Source organism: Bubalus kerabau, chromosome 16 (genome assembly GCF_029407905.1).
Source record: "Bubalus kerabau isolate K-KA32 ecotype Philippines breed swamp buffalo chromosome 16, PCC_UOA_SB_1v2, whole genome shotgun sequence".
Taxonomy (NCBI): Eukaryota; Metazoa; Chordata; class Mammalia; order Artiodactyla; family Bovidae; genus Bubalus; species Bubalus kerabau.
Window position 1 is genome coordinate 58075760 of NC_073639.1, and position 20048 is coordinate 58095807.

The 20048-nt window shown below is 42.0% G+C and overlaps 1 protein-coding gene across 1 annotated transcript in view; it reads right to left on the reverse strand.

The window, feature by feature from the left end:
* Nucleotides 1-410: 410 nt before the first annotated feature.
* The window catches only part of P2RX7 (purinergic receptor P2X 7), a 57590-nt gene continuing 37952 nt past the window's right edge, over nt 411-20048 (reverse strand). The window contains exons 8-13 of the mRNA XM_055549769.1: nt 16162-16298; nt 10500-10590; nt 8632-8697; nt 8396-8545; nt 6539-6640; nt 411-1489 (exon numbers count right to left, since the gene is read on the reverse strand). Of these exons, the coding sequence (XP_055405744.1) occupies nt 992-1489; nt 6539-6640; nt 8396-8545; nt 8632-8697; nt 10500-10590; nt 16162-16298 (1044 nt within the window). The 3' untranslated portion in view covers nt 411-991. The remainder of the gene's footprint in view (nt 1490-6538; nt 6641-8395; nt 8546-8631; nt 8698-10499; nt 10591-16161; nt 16299-20048) is intronic.

The following is a 20048-nucleotide window of genomic DNA, read 5'->3' on the forward strand; positions in this document are numbered from 1 at the left end:
AGCAAGGTGGACTCCAAATGGCCAGGTTTTTACATGAGAGCTGGTTTTCTTTGCAGCAAGAGTTTCAAGGGACAGGAAATAAAAGCTGTCAGCATCTTAGGACCAAGACCCTGAATCAGATACAGCATCACTTTATCATTGGATAAAGTGAGCAAAGCTGTCAAGACCCAAGGGGAGGAGATATAACCCTCAGGTCCTGTGTAACAGATGTCAAAAAAATTTGTGGCCACTTTTAACCCTCCTCATTCTTTAACCAGGACCCAAAGGGTTTGTTCATGCTTGGGCACTATCCTAGTCTCACCTCAAAATGATCTGCCTTGTATTCATCTAGTTAAAAAAAACATTATTTTTTAAAAAATTCATTTTTGGCTCTTCTGGGGTCTTCATTGCTATGCAGGCGTGGGCTTTCTCTAGTTGCAGAGAGCAGGGGCTACTCTTCGTTGCAGTATGCGGGCTTCTCATTGCAGTGGCTTCTCGTTGCGGAGCATGGGCTCTAGGGCATGGGCTTCAGTAGTTGTGGTGCATGGGCTTAGTTGCTCTGCAGCATGTGGGGTCGTCCTGGATCAGGGATTGAACCCATATCCCCTGCATTGGCAGGTGGATTCTTAACCACTTGACCACCAGGGAAGCCCATATTCATGTAGCTTTTATGCATTAATAAGAAAATTTGTGTACACTGTCTCAATTTGCTCTCCTAATTGTGAAACAGTAGGTTGGCTAATAAGGCAACTAAGGTACAGAGGTTAAAGGCCTGGGATCTCAACCTCCTAGGGATAGAACGGAGAAATGAATCTGAATCTCTTGACTCTCATCCATGCTGAGGGATTCTGGTTTATCTGTTGTTTGTTTACCCGGTCACTTTGCTCTCTGACACATGTAGAGCTGGGGGAGAGGAAAGCCCATTTCCCTTTGGCTGAAAATCTGGACACACATCCTTGCAGGTGAAGCTCAAGGTGCAAGCAAAGGCAACGTTCTGTGCCTGCTCAGCGCATCAGTAAGGACTCTTGAAGCCGCTGTACTGGCCTTCACTCTTGGGGAACTCGCTCCGGATCCTCCAGCGGCAGCAACTGGGCAGGATGGCGAAGTCGGCCAGGTCCTGGGAGCCAAAGCGCCAGGTGGTGTAGCTCCTGTAGGCACAGTGCCGCAGCCGGCTGTTGGCAGAATCTGCATCCAGCACCAGCAAGGGCTCCTGGTACTGCAGTAGGAACTGCAGGGCCCGCCTGGACAGCACAAGGTCCCTGAAGAGCTTTGAGGTGGTGATACAGGCACCCGGCTTTTTCCGGCAGCATAGCTCCTCCAGGCATCTTTGGTTCTCAGGGAGTTGGGATGGAAGGCAGTTTCCGCACTGGCACCAATCCGGGCAGTCCCTGGATTTACGGTGCACCTCTTCACCAAGCAGCTGGATCTCCTCTGGTTGTCCAGGAATGGGGGGTGAGTCGTGAAGAGACAGAGGCAGCCAGGACAAGTCTGCAAAGTCCAGCTGGGGTCTCTGAAAAAGGCAAGTTTCCAAACCCATCAGCAGTGACAACCCCTAGGGTCCTGGGTTCTTTAATTTTCTTATGAACTTATAAAATTACATTTAATACTACATTAATACTAGTAGCTCTCATTTTTTTTCTTTTGTACCATTTATTTTACTTTATTATTTTTTAGGTTTATTTTAATTTTATTTTTATTATTATTATTATTTTTATTTTTAAACTTTACAGAATTGTATTAGTTTTGCCAAATATCAAAATGAATCCGCCACAGGTATACATGTGTTCCCCATCCTGAACCCTCCTCCCTCCTCCCTCCCCATACCATCCCTCTGGGTCGTCCCAGTGCACTAGCCCCAAGCATCCAGTATCGTGCATTGAACCTGGACTGGCAACTCGTTTCATACATGATATTTTACATGTTTCAATGCCATTCTCCCAAATCTTCCCACCCTCTCCCTCTCCCACAGAGTCCATAAGACTGTTCTATACATCAGTGTCTCTTTTGCTGTCTCGTACACAGGGTTATTGTTACCATCTTTCTAAATTCCATATATATGTGTTAGTATACTGTATTGGTGTTTTTCTTTCTGGCTTACTTCACTCTGTATAATAGGCTCCAGTTTCATCCACCTCATTAGAACTGATTCAAATGTATTCTTTTTAATGGCTGAGTAATACTCCATTGTGTATATGTACCATATTATTATTATTTTTTACTTTACAATATTGTATTGGTTTTGCCATACATCAACATGCATCTGCCATGGGTGTACACGTGTTCCCAATCCTGAACCTCCCTCCCACCTCCCTCCTCATACCATCCCTCTGGGTCATCCCAGTGCACCAGCCCCAAGCTTCCTGTATCCTGCATCGAACCTGGGCTGGCGATTTGTTTCTTATGTGATATTATACATGTTTTAATGCCATTCTCCCAAATCATCCCCCCTCCCTCTCCCACAGAGTCCAAAAGACATACAGATGGCTAACAAACACATGAAAAGATGCTCAACATCACTCATTATCAGAGAAATACAAATCAAAACCACAATGAGGTACCATTTCACGCCAGTCAGAATGGCTGCGATCCACAAGTCTACAAGCAATAAATGCTGGAGAGGATGTGGAGAAAAGAGAACCCTCTTACACTATTGGTGGGAATGCAAACTGGTACAGCCACTATGGAGAACAGTGTGGAGACTCCTTAAAAAACTGGAAATAGAACTGCCATATGACCCAGCAATCCCACTGCTGGGCATACACACCGAGGAAACCAGAATTGAAAGAGACATGTGTACCCCAATGTTCATCGCAGCACTGTTTATAATAGCCAGGACATGGAAGCAACCTAGATGTCCATCAGCAGATGAATGGATAAGAAAGCTGTGGTACATATACATAATGGAGTATTACTCAGCCATTAAAAAGAATACATTTGAATCAGTTCTAATGAGGTGGATGAAACTGGAGCCTATTATACAGAGTGAAGTAAGCCAGAAAGAAAAACACCAATATAGTATACTAACGCATATATATGGAATTTAAAAAGATGGTAACGACAACCCTGAATACAAGACAGCAAAAGAAAAAAAAAAAAAAAAAAGACAGCAAAAGAGACACAGACGTATAGCTCTCATTTATTAAATGTACACGTCAAGTCTGTGTTTCACAAGCATTGCCTCATTTAAGCTTTCGAAAAACCTCATGAGGGCTTCCCTGGTAGCGCAGTGGGTGAGAATCTGCCTGCCAATGCAAGGGACAAGGTTTGATTCCTGGTCTGTGAAGATTCCACATGCCACGGAACAACTAAAGCCCGTGAGCCACAATTTCTGAGCCCATGTGCCTGGAGCCTGTGCTCCGAAACAGGAGAAGCCACTGCAGTGAGAGGCCCGTGCACCTCGGTGAAGAGTGGCCCCTGTTCACTGAAACTGGAGAGGGCCAGCGTGTAGCAACGAAGGCCCAGAGCAACCAAAAATAAATAAATAAAATTTTTTTTTAAAAAAGGAAAACCTCGTGAGCTATGTGTCCTGATCTCTATTTTACAGGTTTGGAAAGTGAAATTCAGAAAAGCCAGGGCTTAGTGCCTATATCCTCTGTCAGAGACCTCTGGGCCCCGCCCACCTGATCTAGGCAGTTCCTCTCCTCTCAGGTCCTTCTCTTACCACACGATGATGTTCTATGCTCTTCATTAGTACTTACCACCATCTGAAATGATCTTATGAACTGGTATGTTTCCTGGATGATTCTTCTTCCACAGGAAAACAGGGGCCCTGTTTGCTTTGTTTACTGCCTGTGTCCCCAGTGCCTAGGACAGTGCCCAGCACATGGTAGACAATAAATATTTGCTGACTTAGCTCTCCTTTCTCACCATTTTCCCTTTTCTGAAAAGTCCCTTTGTTATCCTCCAAGGGAATTTGCCATAATTGCCATCATTTATGTCTATTCTTTGTGACATATACCTTCATTCACCAGACAAAGAGAGTGTGAGTTGAGTACATTAAAACTAAATGGTTCATGTACATGACTGTACACAGCACCATTTTTATAATAGCCAAAGGGTGAAAATAACCCATGTCCATCAGTGAATGAATGGATAAAAAAACTGTCATGTTCAGGACTTCCCTGGTGGTACAGTGGTTGAGAATCCACCTGCCAGTGCAGGGGATGTGGGTTTGATCCCTGGTCTGGGAAGATCTCATATGCCACAGGGCAGCTAAGCCTGAGCACCACAACTACTGAACCCGTGCTCTGCCAACAAGAGAAGCCACCACAGTGAGAAGCCCACACGCCACAAGAGAGTAGCCCTTGCTTGCCACAGCTAGAGAAAGCCCACATGCAGCAACAAGACCTACACAGACCCAAAAAAAAAAAAAAAATTATGTTCATACAGCTGTGAAAAGGAATAAATTACTGACAAATACTAAACGTGGCTGTTTAGCTAAACATGGATGGAACCTTGAAGACATTATGCTAAATGAAAGGAACCAGACATAAGGAGACAAGTAAGATTCAATTTACATGAAATGTCCAAAATAGGCAAATTCATGGATACAGAAAGCAGATTAGTGGTTGCAGAGGGCCTGGGGAGAAGTGAGTGGGAGTGGCTGCTGAATGGATTCAAAGTTTCCTTTTGGGGTGATGAAAAAGTTCTGGAGCAAGGCAGTGGTGATGGTTGCTCAGCATTGTGTATATGCTAAATGTCACTGAATTGTACTCTGTAAAATGGTTTAAAAGGTAGATTTTATGTTATGTGTCTTTTACTGCCCTTCCCCAACATATGAGAGTTCACTTTATACCCAGACCTGATAAAAACATTACAAGAATGGAAAAATTTTGGCCAGTTTCTCTCAAGAAGAGATGTAAAGTTCTTAAATATTAGTGAATTGAATTCAGCAGTAAATACAAAGAATAATACATTGCATTCAATGTATTTTATTGCAGCAATGAAAGGTTGGCTTAATCTTTGAAAACCAATCAGTGTAATGTACTAAAAAACAACAAAAAAAAGAAAACTCATTATTTGAAAAGCCTGAAAAAATACATTATTTAAAACTCAGTATCCAGTCATGATAAAAATTCTTAGTGAACTAGGAGCAGAGGGGAATTTTCTTAATCTGATAGGGTATTCTTTAAAAACCTGCAACAGGGAATTGCCGGGGCTCAGCACTTTCACTGTGGTGGGCCAGGTTCAACCCCTGGTCAGGGAACTAGGATCCCTGCAAGCCATGAGGGAAGCCAAAAAACAAAAACCCTACAGCAAATACAATAGTAAAATAAAAAAAACTTTATTCCTGAGATAGGAAATGAGACAAAGATGCCTGCTTTTATCATTTCTGATCAGTATCCTGCTGGACGTCCTAACAGGTGAAATAAACATCTGGAGCTGGAATAAAAAAGAAAGGAGACTCCCCCTAGAGCCTTCAGAGAGAGTACAGCCCTTCTGACACCTTATTTCAGACTTCTAATGTCCAGAACTGTGAGAGAATACACTTCTGTTGTTTCAGGCTCCCTAGTTAGTGGTAATGTATTACCGCAGCTGGAGAAAACGAATGCAGTCAGTGAAGATGTCCAGCAGCCAAAACTGCTGGGGAGAGTGTGAATGAGAACACCCCCTTTAGAGAACTTATAGGTAGTAACTATGAAAGCTGCACACAGGCCTGCCTCATGACTCAGCAGTTCCGTTCTCAGGTGCCATATGTCTACTGTAGCGGCAGCACTGGCATGAACCCCAGAGTGGAAACTAACCAAATGGGTAGTTCATTCAACAATTGAATGGATAAATAAATTGAATGTTTATAAAACAAAAATTATACAACAATGAGAATGAACCACTGCTACACACAACATCATGGATGACTCTCACAAAAATAATGTTGAGTGAGGGAAGCCACTCAACAGGGTGTGTACTGAATACATACTATAGGATTCAAATTTTGTAAAATTCTATAAGAGGGAAAATGTTTGAATGCAGGATAATGTCTACTTTTAAGGGAAGATAGTAATTGGGTAGACGCATTAAAGGGCCTTCTGCTAGTAATATTCACTTTTAAAGTCTGGGTGCTGGTACCATGTGTTGCATGGTGTTTACTTTGTCATCAGTTGTGATTTATACACATTTCTAGATATATTTACATTTAATAGTAAGTATTCTTTTAAAAAGACTGGGATTTCCCTGGTGGTCTAGTGGTTAAGAATCCACCTTGCAATGCAGGAGACACAGGTTCAATACCTGGTCGGAGAGCTAAGATCCCACATGCGGCGGGGCAGCTAAGCCCACACACTGCAACTGCTGAAGCCAGAGCACCACAATTAGAGAGGCTGAGAGCCTCGACCAAAGATCCCACATGATGCAAGGAAGATCCTGTGTGCCACAGCTAAGACCCCACACAACCAAATTAAATAATTAATTAGTTTGAAAAGACTAATGAGAATTCCCTGGGGATCCAGTGGTTAGGACTCCAGGCCTCCACTGCAGGGCGTGTGGGTTCCATCAGGGAACTAAAATCCCGCAGGCTGTGCCGCGCAGCCGAAAAACAAAAAGCAAGCACCTAACAACTTACCAGGACTTTTTCACCTTTGACATCTTGCAGACTTCTCCCAAGCAGTCTTTCATTTACCATCCTAATACAGGGTTCATCCACAAAGGACACATATTTTAATGTCTAGGAGATAAAAATTAAAGGGTTAGCCATTTTAGTACAGCGTTACACCTACTGTGTATCTGAACATATCTAAAGGCAACTGTTATTCCTACTTGCCAAATGACAACCCATTAAACAAGCTAACCAGAAACTCTTGCTAACTAAGAAAGAATTGATTCTGAGTATCAGAAATGGAGCCCCCGCCACCTTAATTTGTAGACTTAGAGTATCCACAGCTTACTGCCTATTATCTCCAGGTACCCCAAGTGCTATATAAAAATTCCTTTGATATGTTCCCTCAATTTCAGTTATGCTAAGGTTGAATATCTCCAGAAAGTTATACTATTGCAACTTAAATTATTTACATCTTCATTAAATTGCCTCCCATCTTGGGCCATGAAATGGTGATTAATTTTAGTTGCAAAGATGAACTTTGATTTTAATTGCAAATACATGTACAATGAACAATAAATTGTGCATTCAGCCGCTACAAAAGGACAGCAGTGTTCTTGGACAAGGTAAAGAAACCCTCTTTGTTGTTTTTAAAGTACCAGAGATTTCTCTTTGATTGGAGGAAATCATGGATTCCAAAATTAATCAAATTCCAAATGAATCAAATCAAAACCATACAGGTGAACTAAAATTTCCTTTGACTACTCCCCCATCCGAGGCTCCTTTCCATAAGCAATCACTGTGAGTGATTTGTGAGTGTCCCAACCTTTTTGTATACATTTATTACTTCCCCACACATTTACATGTGTGTGTATAATGCACATAAAAATATACAGAATATATATGTATGTATATAAATAGACATATATATGTGTAGAAAATACATTAAATAGTTTTGGTGTATAGTTGCTTTTTAGCCTATATATCATACCACAGATATTGTTCCATAGTTTGCTTTTTCACTTTCAGCAATCTTGGATATTTGCTCATGTCAGTACCTCTAACATAATAGTTATCAACATGGATTCTGAAACCAGCCTGCCTGAGTTAGAATTCGATCTCTGCCAACTGTATGACTTTGGGCAAATAATTTATCCTTCCTGTGCCTCAGTTTCCTCATCTGCAGAAAGATAACAGTAGTACCTATCTAGAGTTCTACTGATGATCACACAATCCTATAAACCCACCTGTAAGGCTGTGTGAAGGTTCAGTGAGTTAACGTATACATAGCACTGGGAACTCTATATGAGCATTTGCTTTTATAATTATCTGTGTCATGTTTTAAAACTGGTGCTAGGCATTCCCTACTATGGACTTATCATAGTTCATTTCACCATTCACCTGTTGGGCATTTGGGCAGATGCTCTTCATCACCGTCACACATAGCACTGTGATAGACATCTTGTACATGTGCACCACTTGGGTTCCCATGTGAGTGTTTCTCTAGGGCAGGTATGGAGAACCAGAAATGCCAGGGTGTAAAGAATGTCCTGTTTAAATGTTACTAGATTGACAAATTGTTCTCCAAAGTTATTATACTTTTATTGCACAACCAGTTTAATAAATCTGACCAAACTGACAAATCCTGGAACACAAACATTTTGTTTTCCCTATATCGTGCTTCTCCATTTTTGCCTGTTTTCTTCACTACAATGAAAGGATTCATCTGACGGAGAATGTGGATTGGGGTAGGGTCCTGATACTTATCCACCACGGGATTGACTGCACCTGTGATCGTGGCCTTATTTCTGCACTCTCCTCAGTGATCCAATAGGCCCTTCAGGTGTTTTGATTTTGATATCCCGTAGACATATCGAGTCTTACCCGTGTTGGCTCCACAATGGATTCATACTTCTTCTTGTAGTAGTATTCATTGACTGCGCAGGGTTGACAGCACTTGCACCAGGGATAAACATGCGATCGACAGTATTTACTTGAATAAGTGTTGATGAGCATGTCAATGAACACGGTGGCCTGGAAAGAACCAGACAAGCACCTTGTCAGTGAAACTTTCTTTAGCCACATCATTTTCATAAAGTGTGAGAAAAAGAATCTCTTACCAAACCAAAGTAGGAGAGGGTTGAACCAATGTACACGATCAGCTGGATGATGTCAAATTTCCCCCCCTTGAAAAGAGAGTACAAAAGATTACTTGGTTGAAATTCAGAATCATGCTTTTCTGCTCTAACATGTAATTGTAAGTTCCAGCAGAGGAGGGAGTCTAGTGCCATGAATTTGACAACTGCATCCAATGTGTTCACAGCAACAACGATTAAGGAGACTGAAAAATGAATCCCATTCCTTCTGCTTCTGTCTCTCAGGATGTGCTTGAAAACATGGGTGTTTTAAACTAAGAAGCACTGGAACCCACACACTGAGAGGAGAGCCACTGAAAGTTTATTTTTCCATTCAAGGTGAGGGTTTCAGAAGAGCTTTCCCTAAAAGTGATTTGAAATTACTTTGGAAACAGAGGGAAGGAATGTCTGCACAAAGTCTCCCCTTAGATGTCCTTGTGATTTTTATTCTCAGTGTCTTTGTATCTTCTCACTATATCTCATTGATTCTTGTGGGGCTTATTACCACGTTAGGTAAATAATATGCTGTCAGACAAGATATGTGGGCATCCATTGGTTTTTGCATCTCTCCTCCTTCTGGAGACAGCATGCCAATTTTCCTCTGGAGAACCATCTCTGTGCATACTCAGTCCCTGTAGTTTGCAGGGAAGAGGCTGGTTCAGGGCTGGTCTAAGACCCATTGTGAGTGACCATAGTCATAGTGATTAGTTCATCAGTGAGTATGTGGCTCATACTGGGCCAGTCAAAGCCAGTGGCATCTGCTGAGGTTTTTGCTGAGATGTTCTCTTTCTGTGGAGGTTGCTAAATTACAAAGATATAAGTAGCTGCTGACACTACCACCTAGAGATGACCCACTGGGAATGACACCACAACAGAGGAGAAAAATGTAAGAGATGGAGGGGGGCAGATTCCTCATGATGTTATTAAAACATCTGGATTCAGCGATATCTGAAGCCTGAAAATTGCCTCTGGATTTATCAGTTATATGAACTAAAAAAAAGGACTTTTTTTTCTTTTTTCCTAACCCAATTTGAACTGGGTTCTGTTCCTTACAAACTGTTTTACAGAGGGATCTCTTTCTCTCTCCTTTTTTAAAAAATTATTTTTAATTAAAGGATAATTGTTTTACAGTATTGAGTTTGTTTCTGCAACCCATCAGCATGAATCAGCCATAGGTATACATACGTCCCCTCCCTCCTGAATCTCCCTCCCACCTCCCGCCCCTTCCCACCCTTCTCGGTTGTTACAGAGCTCCAGTGTGAGCTCCCTGCGTCATGCAGCAAATTCCCACTGGCTACCTGTTTTACATATGGCAGTGTATATGTTTCCATGCTTCTCTCCCCATCCTCCCCATCCCGCCGTCTCCTTCCTCCCCCTTCCATCCTGCCGTCTCCTTCCTCCCCCCTCCACGTCCATAAGTCTGTTGTCTATGAATGTGTCTCCATTCAGTTCAGTTCAGTTGCTCAGTCGTGTCTGACTCTTTGCGACCCCATGAACCACAGCACGCCAGGCCTCCCTGTCTCCATTGCTGTCCTATAAATAGGTTCGTCACTACCATCTTTCTAGATTCCATATATATGCATTAATATATAATTTCTCTCTCCTTTTTAAGCATCAGAGTATTTTTAAAATTGAGTTATTAGGTTTTTTCCTCAAGCCCACTCTTGTACTCATTAGATGACTTGTCCAGGAACAAGGACATTTCTTCCCCTTTTATATCCCACATGCAAAGTGCATTGTGCCAGCTAATGACTATGACCAAAGCATTCACCCTTTGAGATACTATGGCAGTAATTTAAGACACAGTCATAGGAACGGAGATGCCAGTGGCTGAGAGCGGAGAAGAGACTTACGGTGCCGAAAACCAGGATGTCAAATCGGATCCCGTAAGCCTTTATTAGTGTCCGCTTTTCAGTGTTATTTTCCTTATAGTACTTGGCATATCTGTAGGAGGAAAAAGATCCATATTTATAAAGACCTATCTGAAACTGCTGGTATTTTATGAAAAGAAAAACCAAAACAGTAGCCGATCTAGTCTTCTAGTCTTCTTTCAGCTCTGCTGTTGTTAGCAAAGGGAAGAACACAAATTTCTCTCTCTTCACCTGGAACCAAAGCACCACCTCCCCACATCACCTCCTCTACTTTTGGCAAAACAGAGTGATGGAAAGTCTGCTTTAAAAAAAAAATTATTTTTGTATATTTATTTAGCTTCCTTTGTGGCTCAGCTGGTAAAGAATCTGCCTGCAATGCAGGAGACCTGGGTTCGATCCCTGGGTTGGGAAGAGACCCTGGGAGAAAGGAAGGGCTACCCATTCCAGTATTCTGGCCTGGAGAATTCCATGGACTGTACAGTCCATGGGGTCATAAAGAGTCCAACACAACTGAATGACTTTCACTTGGCTGCTCCAGATCTTAGTTGCAGCATGCAGAACCTCTAGTTGTGATCTTCGAACTCTTAGTTGTGGCATATGGGATCTAGTTCCCTGACCAGAGAGATTGAAGCCAAGCCATCTGCATTGGGAGTTCAGAGTGTTACAGACGTTTACAGCAAAGATATAAGTAGCTGCTGACACCACTGCATAGAGATGACCCACTAGAGATGGACCACCAGGGAAGTCCCAGGACATTGTTTTTTTTTTAGTTTTCTGAATGTGAGTTTTATTTATTTTTTATTTTTTTTCTTTGAGTTATTAACTCATAATCTACTTATAGGTGTGGGGAGAGAAGAAAACAAAAAAATGAATGCTCTGCCAAAATATAGTATGGAACATCTGAAATTCTTATTTTTATCTTTTTTTAAGCTCTCTGGATCTGACATAGAGATGAATTAGATGTTCTCAGCACTTTCCGTGCCTGTTTCTGGCCAAAGAGGTTTCAGTTTCTTTGCATCTGAATGTTCTCATTTAATGACAGCACTTTCTTTTGCTCTATTAACTGATTTGCTTTTTAAAATGCAAGGCAAGCATGCATCACCACTCCATGCCCCAGGGTTGCATAATCTCTCCATGCAAGCTGTTTTTCCTGGAAGGTTAACACTGTAGTAAATACTTGAATTTCAGTTTTCAGGGGTTTGGTATGGTGGTTCTCATACTGAGGGCAAGAATCACTTGGGAAGCATTTTCAAAAGGCAGATTCCAGGGCCTCACCCCCAAAGGGTGGTTTCAAATGGTGTGAAATGTTTCTGGGAACCTGTATGTCCAGGAAAGGGACCAGCTGGTTCTGATACAGGTGAACAGTGGACCACACTCAGAAATACCAGGCCCTCATGGGCAAGGATGCTTTTGCATGCTGTAGTGGGTTGAATAATGCCCACACCAAAGGCAAGTCTCAAGTGCTTAACCCCTGCACCTGCGAATGTGACCTTATTTGGAAATAGGATCTTTGCAAGTGCAGATGAGTTAAGGATCTCAAGATGAGATCATCCTGGATTTAGGGTGGGCCTTAAATGCAATGACTGTATCCTTATAAGAGGAAAGAGAGGGAGAGTTGAAACAGAAACACAGAGGGGAAGCCCATGTAAAGACGGAGGCAGATACTGGAGGGAGGCAGCCACGAGTTAAGAACTAAGCAGTTTCATCTCGTTGGAATTGGCTTGAAACAATATTTTGGGTCAATCAAGTTTTCTGTCTTAGGAATTTGAAATTAAAAAAACCACTAGAATTGGCCTATTTAAAAAAAAAAATTGAAGTTCTAGATGTAGTGCTGGTGCTAGAAAGGCTATGGAGTTAACTTTTGAACAGCACAGGGGTTGGGGTGCCCACCCTCTGCCCAGTGGAAAATCAACTACAGTTGGCCCTTCATATCCATACTCCCTCTGCATCTGTGCATTCAACCAACTGCAGATTGTGTAGTACTATAGTATTAATATTTATTATTTAAAATAGTGTGTGTGAATGGACCCATGCAGTTGAAACCCATATTGTTCAGTTATATATTGCAAGAAGATATCCTTGATAAGCAGAAAAAATAAGCATTAGTCACATTAAGAGCAAAGCACCAGTGAAGATCTATAATTCCCTGGTGGCTCAGTGGTAAAGAATCTGCTTGCCAATGCAGGGAACTCGGGTTCAATTCCTGAGTCAGGAAGATTCCTTGGAGTCGGAGATGGCTACCTACTTCAGTATTCTTGCCTGGAGAATCTCATGGACAGAGGAGTCTGGCGGGTTACAGTCCATGGGGTCGCAGAGTCGGATGCGACTAAGCACAACAAGAGCCATCGGAAGCCAGAAGAAGCAAGGAGAGATCCTCCCTTGGGGCCTTTAGAGAGAGTATGTCCCTGCTGACACCTTGATTTTGGACTTCTTGCCTCCAGAACTGTGAAGTTTCTGTTGTTTAAAGCCACCAAGTTTGTGGTAATTTGTTAAAGCGGCCACAGGAAATGCATGCACATATATACCTGTTCTGAGAGCAGAGAATCCCATCAAGCATTCTGTCCTGCTTTACACATCTTGTAAATAAACTGAATCATTGCCTAAGGACCTTTGGCCACAGATCTTTAAAGGATGAAATTTCTGCAACGTGATCAATTCCTTCAACTTCCTGTATTTTAGAAAGCTTATATTTTCTCATATACCTCATATAACCTCTAATTTCCTTCTCTTTTCTGTGGCTATTTGAAAATAAAGTTACCATTCAGGTCTCCACAATTTATTTTTGGCTACAGATTTCTTCTGGTGCTTGATTCCAGAGAACAAATGCTCTAATACTTTGAGCTGAAAGATCAACCACTTCTTCAGAAAGCTCAGATCTCTCCAGGAGCTAATGTTTTTAGGCTCAGCTCAGAGACTTGAAGGACATTTGCTAACATCTGATGGGTACATTGCCCTGCATGCGTCTGCTGGCTGCTGAAAAAACAGCCTGGGAGGGCAGTCGGGGACCACTGACCCAGGCCTCACTTCCTACTAATGGCCACAAACCTATTCAGTAGAGCAGCAGGGAATGATCAAAACATTACCTAAACTAGGAGCTGGTTTCAGGGCCCTGGATAAGACTCCATGGCCCCAGAAAAGGCAAAAAGCCTCTTATGGGACTTCCCTGGTGGTCCAGTGGTTAAGATTCCAAGCTCCTGATGAAGGGGGCTCATGTTCGATCTTTGGTCAGGGGACTAGATCCTACATATTATAACTAAAAAGATCCCACATGCTGCAACGAAGTTTCCGCTTGCAGCAACTAAGACTCAGGGCAGGAGGGGGAGAAGCCAAATAAATAAATATGAAAAAAATAAAGTCACTGAAGCAAAGACAGTGTTCTTTAAAAATGCCTCTTGTGTGTTGATCTCAGCCAGCTCTTAGTCAGGAGTTTCAAACTCAGATGCCTGTAGGGGCCAGACAGATGAGAGAAATGAGTGATGCAGCCAGATATGAGGCAATAAAGAGTGGTGAGGACTGTGGCAAACCAAGAGGGAACCACTGATACTCAGCTCCAGCTGAGTGCTCTCCTGTGGGATATGAAGCCAGTGTTACATGGTTTGATTTTTTTCCAAATAGTTTAATTTTTCAGAAAAAGCAGGAAGTCCATATTTTTATGTAGAATATCTCAACATTCAAAACATTGTACAGGCAACAACAATAACAACAATAACAAAAAAGTTTGAAGTCTGCTTGCCAGTTAATGATGCTGCTTTACCTAAAATATGAATAGATCCATTTGCTTGAGTGGATAACAAAAAGTCAATAAGAATGCTAGCAGAAGGGTTAGGAGGCAGTGAATGAGTGTGTGTGTGTGTTTGTACATGTACTTTGGCCTGTATTTGCACACTCAGATTAAGTATAGACACCTCATTTTATTCATTCTCCCGGGCAACTAGCAACCTGGTTGTAAGAAACAAAATATAGTCAAACAAAACATCAAAGAAGAAAGCATATTTGGGATGCTAGATGACATAGCCTAGACCAGTGCTTCTCAAATTTTAATGGGCACATGAATCTTTTGGGAATCATAAGATGTAGATTCTAGGCACTAGTGGTAAAGAAACTGCCTGCCAATGCAGGAGACATAGAGAGTAAATTAAGAGTGGAAGCTGAGATTTTTACATCATAACAAGCTCCCATGTTGAGGCAAGGCCCATGTTCCTGGTAACAGGATCACATTTTGAGTATCGAGGGTCTAGATTAGTGATTCTCAAACGAGTTTGCGTACAAATAACCTGGGAGGGACAATCCCCGGAGTGTCTAATTCAGTAGGTCTGAGGAAAGCCTGAGAATTTGCATTTCTAACAAGGTCCCACGTGATGCTGATGTGGGGACTCACACTTTGAGAGTCCAGACCATTAGTAGTAAAAGTATTCAGGGAAGCTAATATGTTTGCAAGTTGATTCCCTAAGATGGACTCCTATGTGTGCAGTTTCCCTTCTTAACTAGGAAAGCTCACTTTTCAGGAAAGTGCACAGTGCCTATGGGGGGTTCCTATCCCGTCCTTGGAGAGGCCTTTTCTGGTTGCATTCCCGCTCCCCACCCTATCAAACTATCTTGTTTGATTTTCTTTGAAGCATGTATCATCATCTGAAATGGTCTTATTGGATTTCTTTGTTTGTTCTTTTGAGATATAATTAACATATCATAAAATGGACGTAAAACGCTTACTCCTTGGATGAAAAGTTATGACCAACCTAGAGAGCATATTAAAAAGCAGAGACATTACTTTGCCAACATAGGTCCATCTAGTCAAGGCTATGGTTTTTCCAGTATTCATGTGTGAATGTGAGAGTTGGACCATAAGGAAAGCTAAGCCCTGAAGAATTGATGCTTTTGAACTGTGGTGTTGAAGAAGACTCTCTAGAGTCCCCTGGACTGTAAGGATATCCAACCAGTCTATCCTAAAGGAAATTAGTCATGAATATTCATTGGAAGGACTGATGCTGAAGCTGAAACGCCAATACCTTGGCCACCTGTTGCGAAGAGCTGACTCATTTCAAAAGACCCTAATGCTGGGGAAGATTGAAGGCAGGAGGAGAAGGGGATGACAGAGGATGAGACGGTTGGATGGCATCACCGACTCAGTGGACATGAGTTGGGTAAACTCCAGGAGTTGGTGATGGACAGGGAAGCCTGGCGTGCTACGGTTCATGGGGTCGCAAAGAGTCGGACACGACTGAGCGACTGAACTGAACTGAACTGGTATATGAAAACACCTCACAGAATACCAGGTTATACATATTATGTGATCTCATATAAGCCTCACAAATGTTGGTTAGACAAAGGAAATTTCACCAGAAGGTTATCTTCGGTTATCTCAGGATAGAGGAATTATATGGGTGATTTTTATCCTCTTTTCTATGGTTATCTCTGTTTCCCAAGTTTTGCTTTTTATCTTACAAAGAGAGTGCAGTTCTTTAATAATTCATACAAAAATTCAGTCACTGCCTAGCTCTCAGAGGAAGTCTTTTACATTCATCTTGTTGCCTTGGGAAACAAAACTAGTCTTACTGGCTGCTGGGGATACAACTCAGCAAGGTCTGGGAGGTCCCTGGGAACCAAGGGCTAGTTACTGGGCAAATCTGACCTGGAGCACTGTTACCTGAAGTTGTAGCCAGGGTACAAAGACTCCTTGGCGGTCTTGTCATCAAGGCGACGGAAACTGTATTTTGGACGGCAGTGATGGAACCATCTGTCCAGGTTGCAGTCCCAGTAGATCTCAATGCCCATGATTCCTCCCTGGGAAGAAAACAAGAGATAATCTCTAAGCCTCGCTGGACATGGGTTATGCAGCTATCAGACATCTCCCTGCATAGTGATGATCACTGAAGGAAAAGTTTGCTTTTGAGGGTAAAAAATGCTGATAAAAAATTTCAGAGCTCTAAGTATCATCCAATTTAACTCATACAATGGCTACTTTGGCAACTACAAATGCATCTCCCTGCTCCTCCTCCCACCTGGAACATACTACCATTAAATTTACTTTCCTAAAATACAACTTTCAAAAAGTAGTAGTAATGTTAGTCGCTCAGTCGTGTCTGACTCTTTGCAATCCCATGGACTGTAGCCCACTAGGCTCCTCTGTCCATGGGATTCTCCAGGCAAGAATACTGGAGTAGGCTGCCATTCTCTTCTCCAGGGGATCTTCCTGATCCAGGGATCGAACCCAGGTCTGTGGTATTGTAGGCAGATCCTTTACCATCAGAGCCACCAGAGAAGCCCAACTTTCAACAAACCCCTCCTGTAATCAGACATTATTAATGCTTCCACCCCCATTAAAGATTATATGAAACGAGTTGCCAGTCCAGGTTCGATGCACGATACTGGATGCTTGGGGCTGGTGCACTGGGACAACCCAGAGGGAGGGTATGGGGAGGGAGGAGGGAGGAGGGTTCAGGATGGGGAACACATGTATACCTGTGGTGGATTCATTTTGATATATGGCAAAACCAATACAATATTGTAAAGTTAAAAAAAAAAAAAAAAGATTAAGTTGAAGCTTATCATACTGGAATTCAGCGTGCTCCATCACTTCCTCTCTGCTTATCTCCAAATTCTCCCTTGGAGAAAGCTGTTACACCAGACTATGCTTTTCCCAGACACACTTTGCATTTTCACTTCTTTTTTATTTTAAAATAAAGCTGTATCTCAACAGCTTTATTGAGATACAATTCACATACAATTCGCCCACCTAACATGTACAATTCCACACTTACATTCATGTATGTGTGCAACTGCTACCACAGTCAATTTTACAGCATTTTCACTACCTCCAAAAAAGAAAAACCATGTAAACTTTAGTTATTACCCCTCTCAACACTAAGCAACCACTAATCTACTTTTTGTCTCTGCAGAGTTCCTTATACTGAACTTTCACATGAATGAAATCATGTAATACATGATCTTTTATGTCTGGCTTCTTGTGCTGAGCATAATGCTTTTAAAGTTCATCCATGTTGTAGCAAATGTCATTACTTCATTCCTTTTTGTGGTGAAAGAATATTCCATTGTATGAATACACTACAGTTTGTTGATCCGTTCATCCTTTGATGGACACTTGGGTCGTTTCTATCTTTTGACTATAATGAACAATACTGCTGTGAATGTTTACATACAAGTTTTTGTGTGAATATAAGGTGTCATTTTTGGGGGGTACATACTTCAGAGTGGAATTACTGGGTATACTTTGCATCTTTTAATCTTGGCCCTTGACCTTTTCTCCCAGTGAAGCATTTCTCCCACCCACTTCTATAGCTAAATTCTGCTCATCCTCCAAGACCCAGCCAACATCCTTCCCCATCCACGCAAGCACCCCTATACTCCTCAATTCATGGTGACCTTTCTCTCCTCGAAACTTCTAAAGAATCTGCTCATCTCTTACCTATACTTGGTACTTCCTTTTTTTTCTACAGACATTTTTTGAGCACTGGCCATCATATTTCACTGAAGCTTAGACACCATTGCTTGTAAGACACACAGGGTTTTTTTTTTTTTAATGTTCCTCCAAGGAAAAAACTGGTGTCAATTAAACTGTGAGATTCCATCAACTGAAAGCACTGATTTCAAAATTATTAAAAGTGAAAAAAGATATCTCTTTGAATCCATGAAATTAGGCATTTCAAGACAGTATGCTAGATGTAGTATTCTGGGGATACAGAAATGAGTAACAAAGAGGTTCTGACTTGGAGAGAAGAGAAATAACACAGAAAAATCACAACTGCCTTTTTTGGGGGGTCAGGCACTAAGCCAAGCACTCTACCTACTATAGTGAATGTATTAATACCTTTGTCACTTGGCATCCATTTTGCTGGCTTCTGGGAAAGCTACCTGGAATTTCTTTTAGGAAACACCTTTCCTAACTCTCCGTGGTTTGAATGGGGCTGTGACCTCTCCCAGGAGTGCACCTGACTCAGTCCTGGCCAATCAGGACAGTGCTTCCCTCTGGACCTGATGATTAGTTCAGATAGATTATGTGGCCCAAGGTAGGGTTAATCAGAACTCTCCTTGAGACATTTTGCCAGAACCATAGGGGAAAAGGTCCTCTATTGGTTGAGACCACTAGCTATGGAGTGTGAAAGTCTAAAGCAGCACTATCTAATAGGATTTTCTCTGCTGATGGATATAGTCTGTATTCATGCCCTATAAGGCAGTAGCCAGCGGTTATTGAAATGAGGCCAGTATGACCAAGGAAATAAGTTTTTAATTTTAATTAAGTTTAAGTTGCTGCATGTGACTTGTGGCTACCATATTGGATAGCAGAGTGCTAGAGCTTTGGTGGCTTTGACTTGACATGTGGAGAATATCATCATTAAGGAAACAGTCAAAAAATGAAAGGAGTCGGATTCCTGAAGACATCATTTGAGTTCTGGGATGCAGCTATGCCTAAATCTATTGTACTCTTCATTCAGCCAACAAATACTTATTGACTGTCCATTATCTGCTGAATGTTATACAAAAATGAACCAAAAAAAAAAAAGAGCTACCTTCATGGAACTTACATTCTAGTCAGAGAAAATAGACAACAGACAAATGGATATGATGTAAAATATATAGTATGTCAGATAATGCTTGGTACCAGGGATAAAAATAAACCTGAAAAGGGCCTGCTGGGATAGAGGTGGGAATTGTCATTGTAAATGTAGCAGTAAGGGAAAGCTTCACTGAGCTATATTTGAGTGAATACTGGAAGTAAGTGTAGAAGGCAGTTAATACTATGTCTGGGGCTAGACTGTTCCAGGCAGAGGGAACAGCAAGGGAAAACTCTCAAGGTAGGAAGATGCTTTGGGTATACTAGAATGTTCATTCCACCTGGTCTTTCTACACAAGTTAATATGGTTTCTTTTTGGTTAAGTCACTTGAATTTTGTTTCTGTTATTTGCCTCTAAATTACTTTTTATTTTTTGCTTAAATCACTTGAGTTGGATTTGTATAATTCGCTACTGGAATAATCCTGAGTAACCAAAGTGTGGTAGTCTCTAAGTTGTGTCTGACTCTTTGCGACCCCATGGGCTGTAGCCTGCCAGGCTCTTCTGTCTGTGGGATTTCCCAGGCAAGGATACTGGAGTAGGTTGCCATTTCCTTCTCCAGGGGATCTTCCTGACCCAAGGGTTGAACCCACATCTCCTGTATTGGCAGGCAGATTCTTTTCCACTGAGCCACCAGGGAAGCCCAGCCTGAGTAGTAGCTCCCCAGATACACCTAATCCTAGGTCCTAATCCCCGCATCTCTGAATATGTTACCTTAAATGGCAAAAGAGACTGCATGCGTGCACACTCAGTTGCTTCAGTCATGTCCGACTCTTTGTGACTCTATGGACTGCAGCCCACCAGGCACCTCTGTCCTTTGGATTCTCCAGGCAAGAATTCTCCTGGAGTGGGTTGCCATGCCCTTCTCCAGGGGATCTTCCTGACCCAAGGATCAAACCCACGTCTCCTGCGTTGCAGGCAGATGTTTTAGCACTGAGCCACTAGGGAACCCCCCAAAGAGATT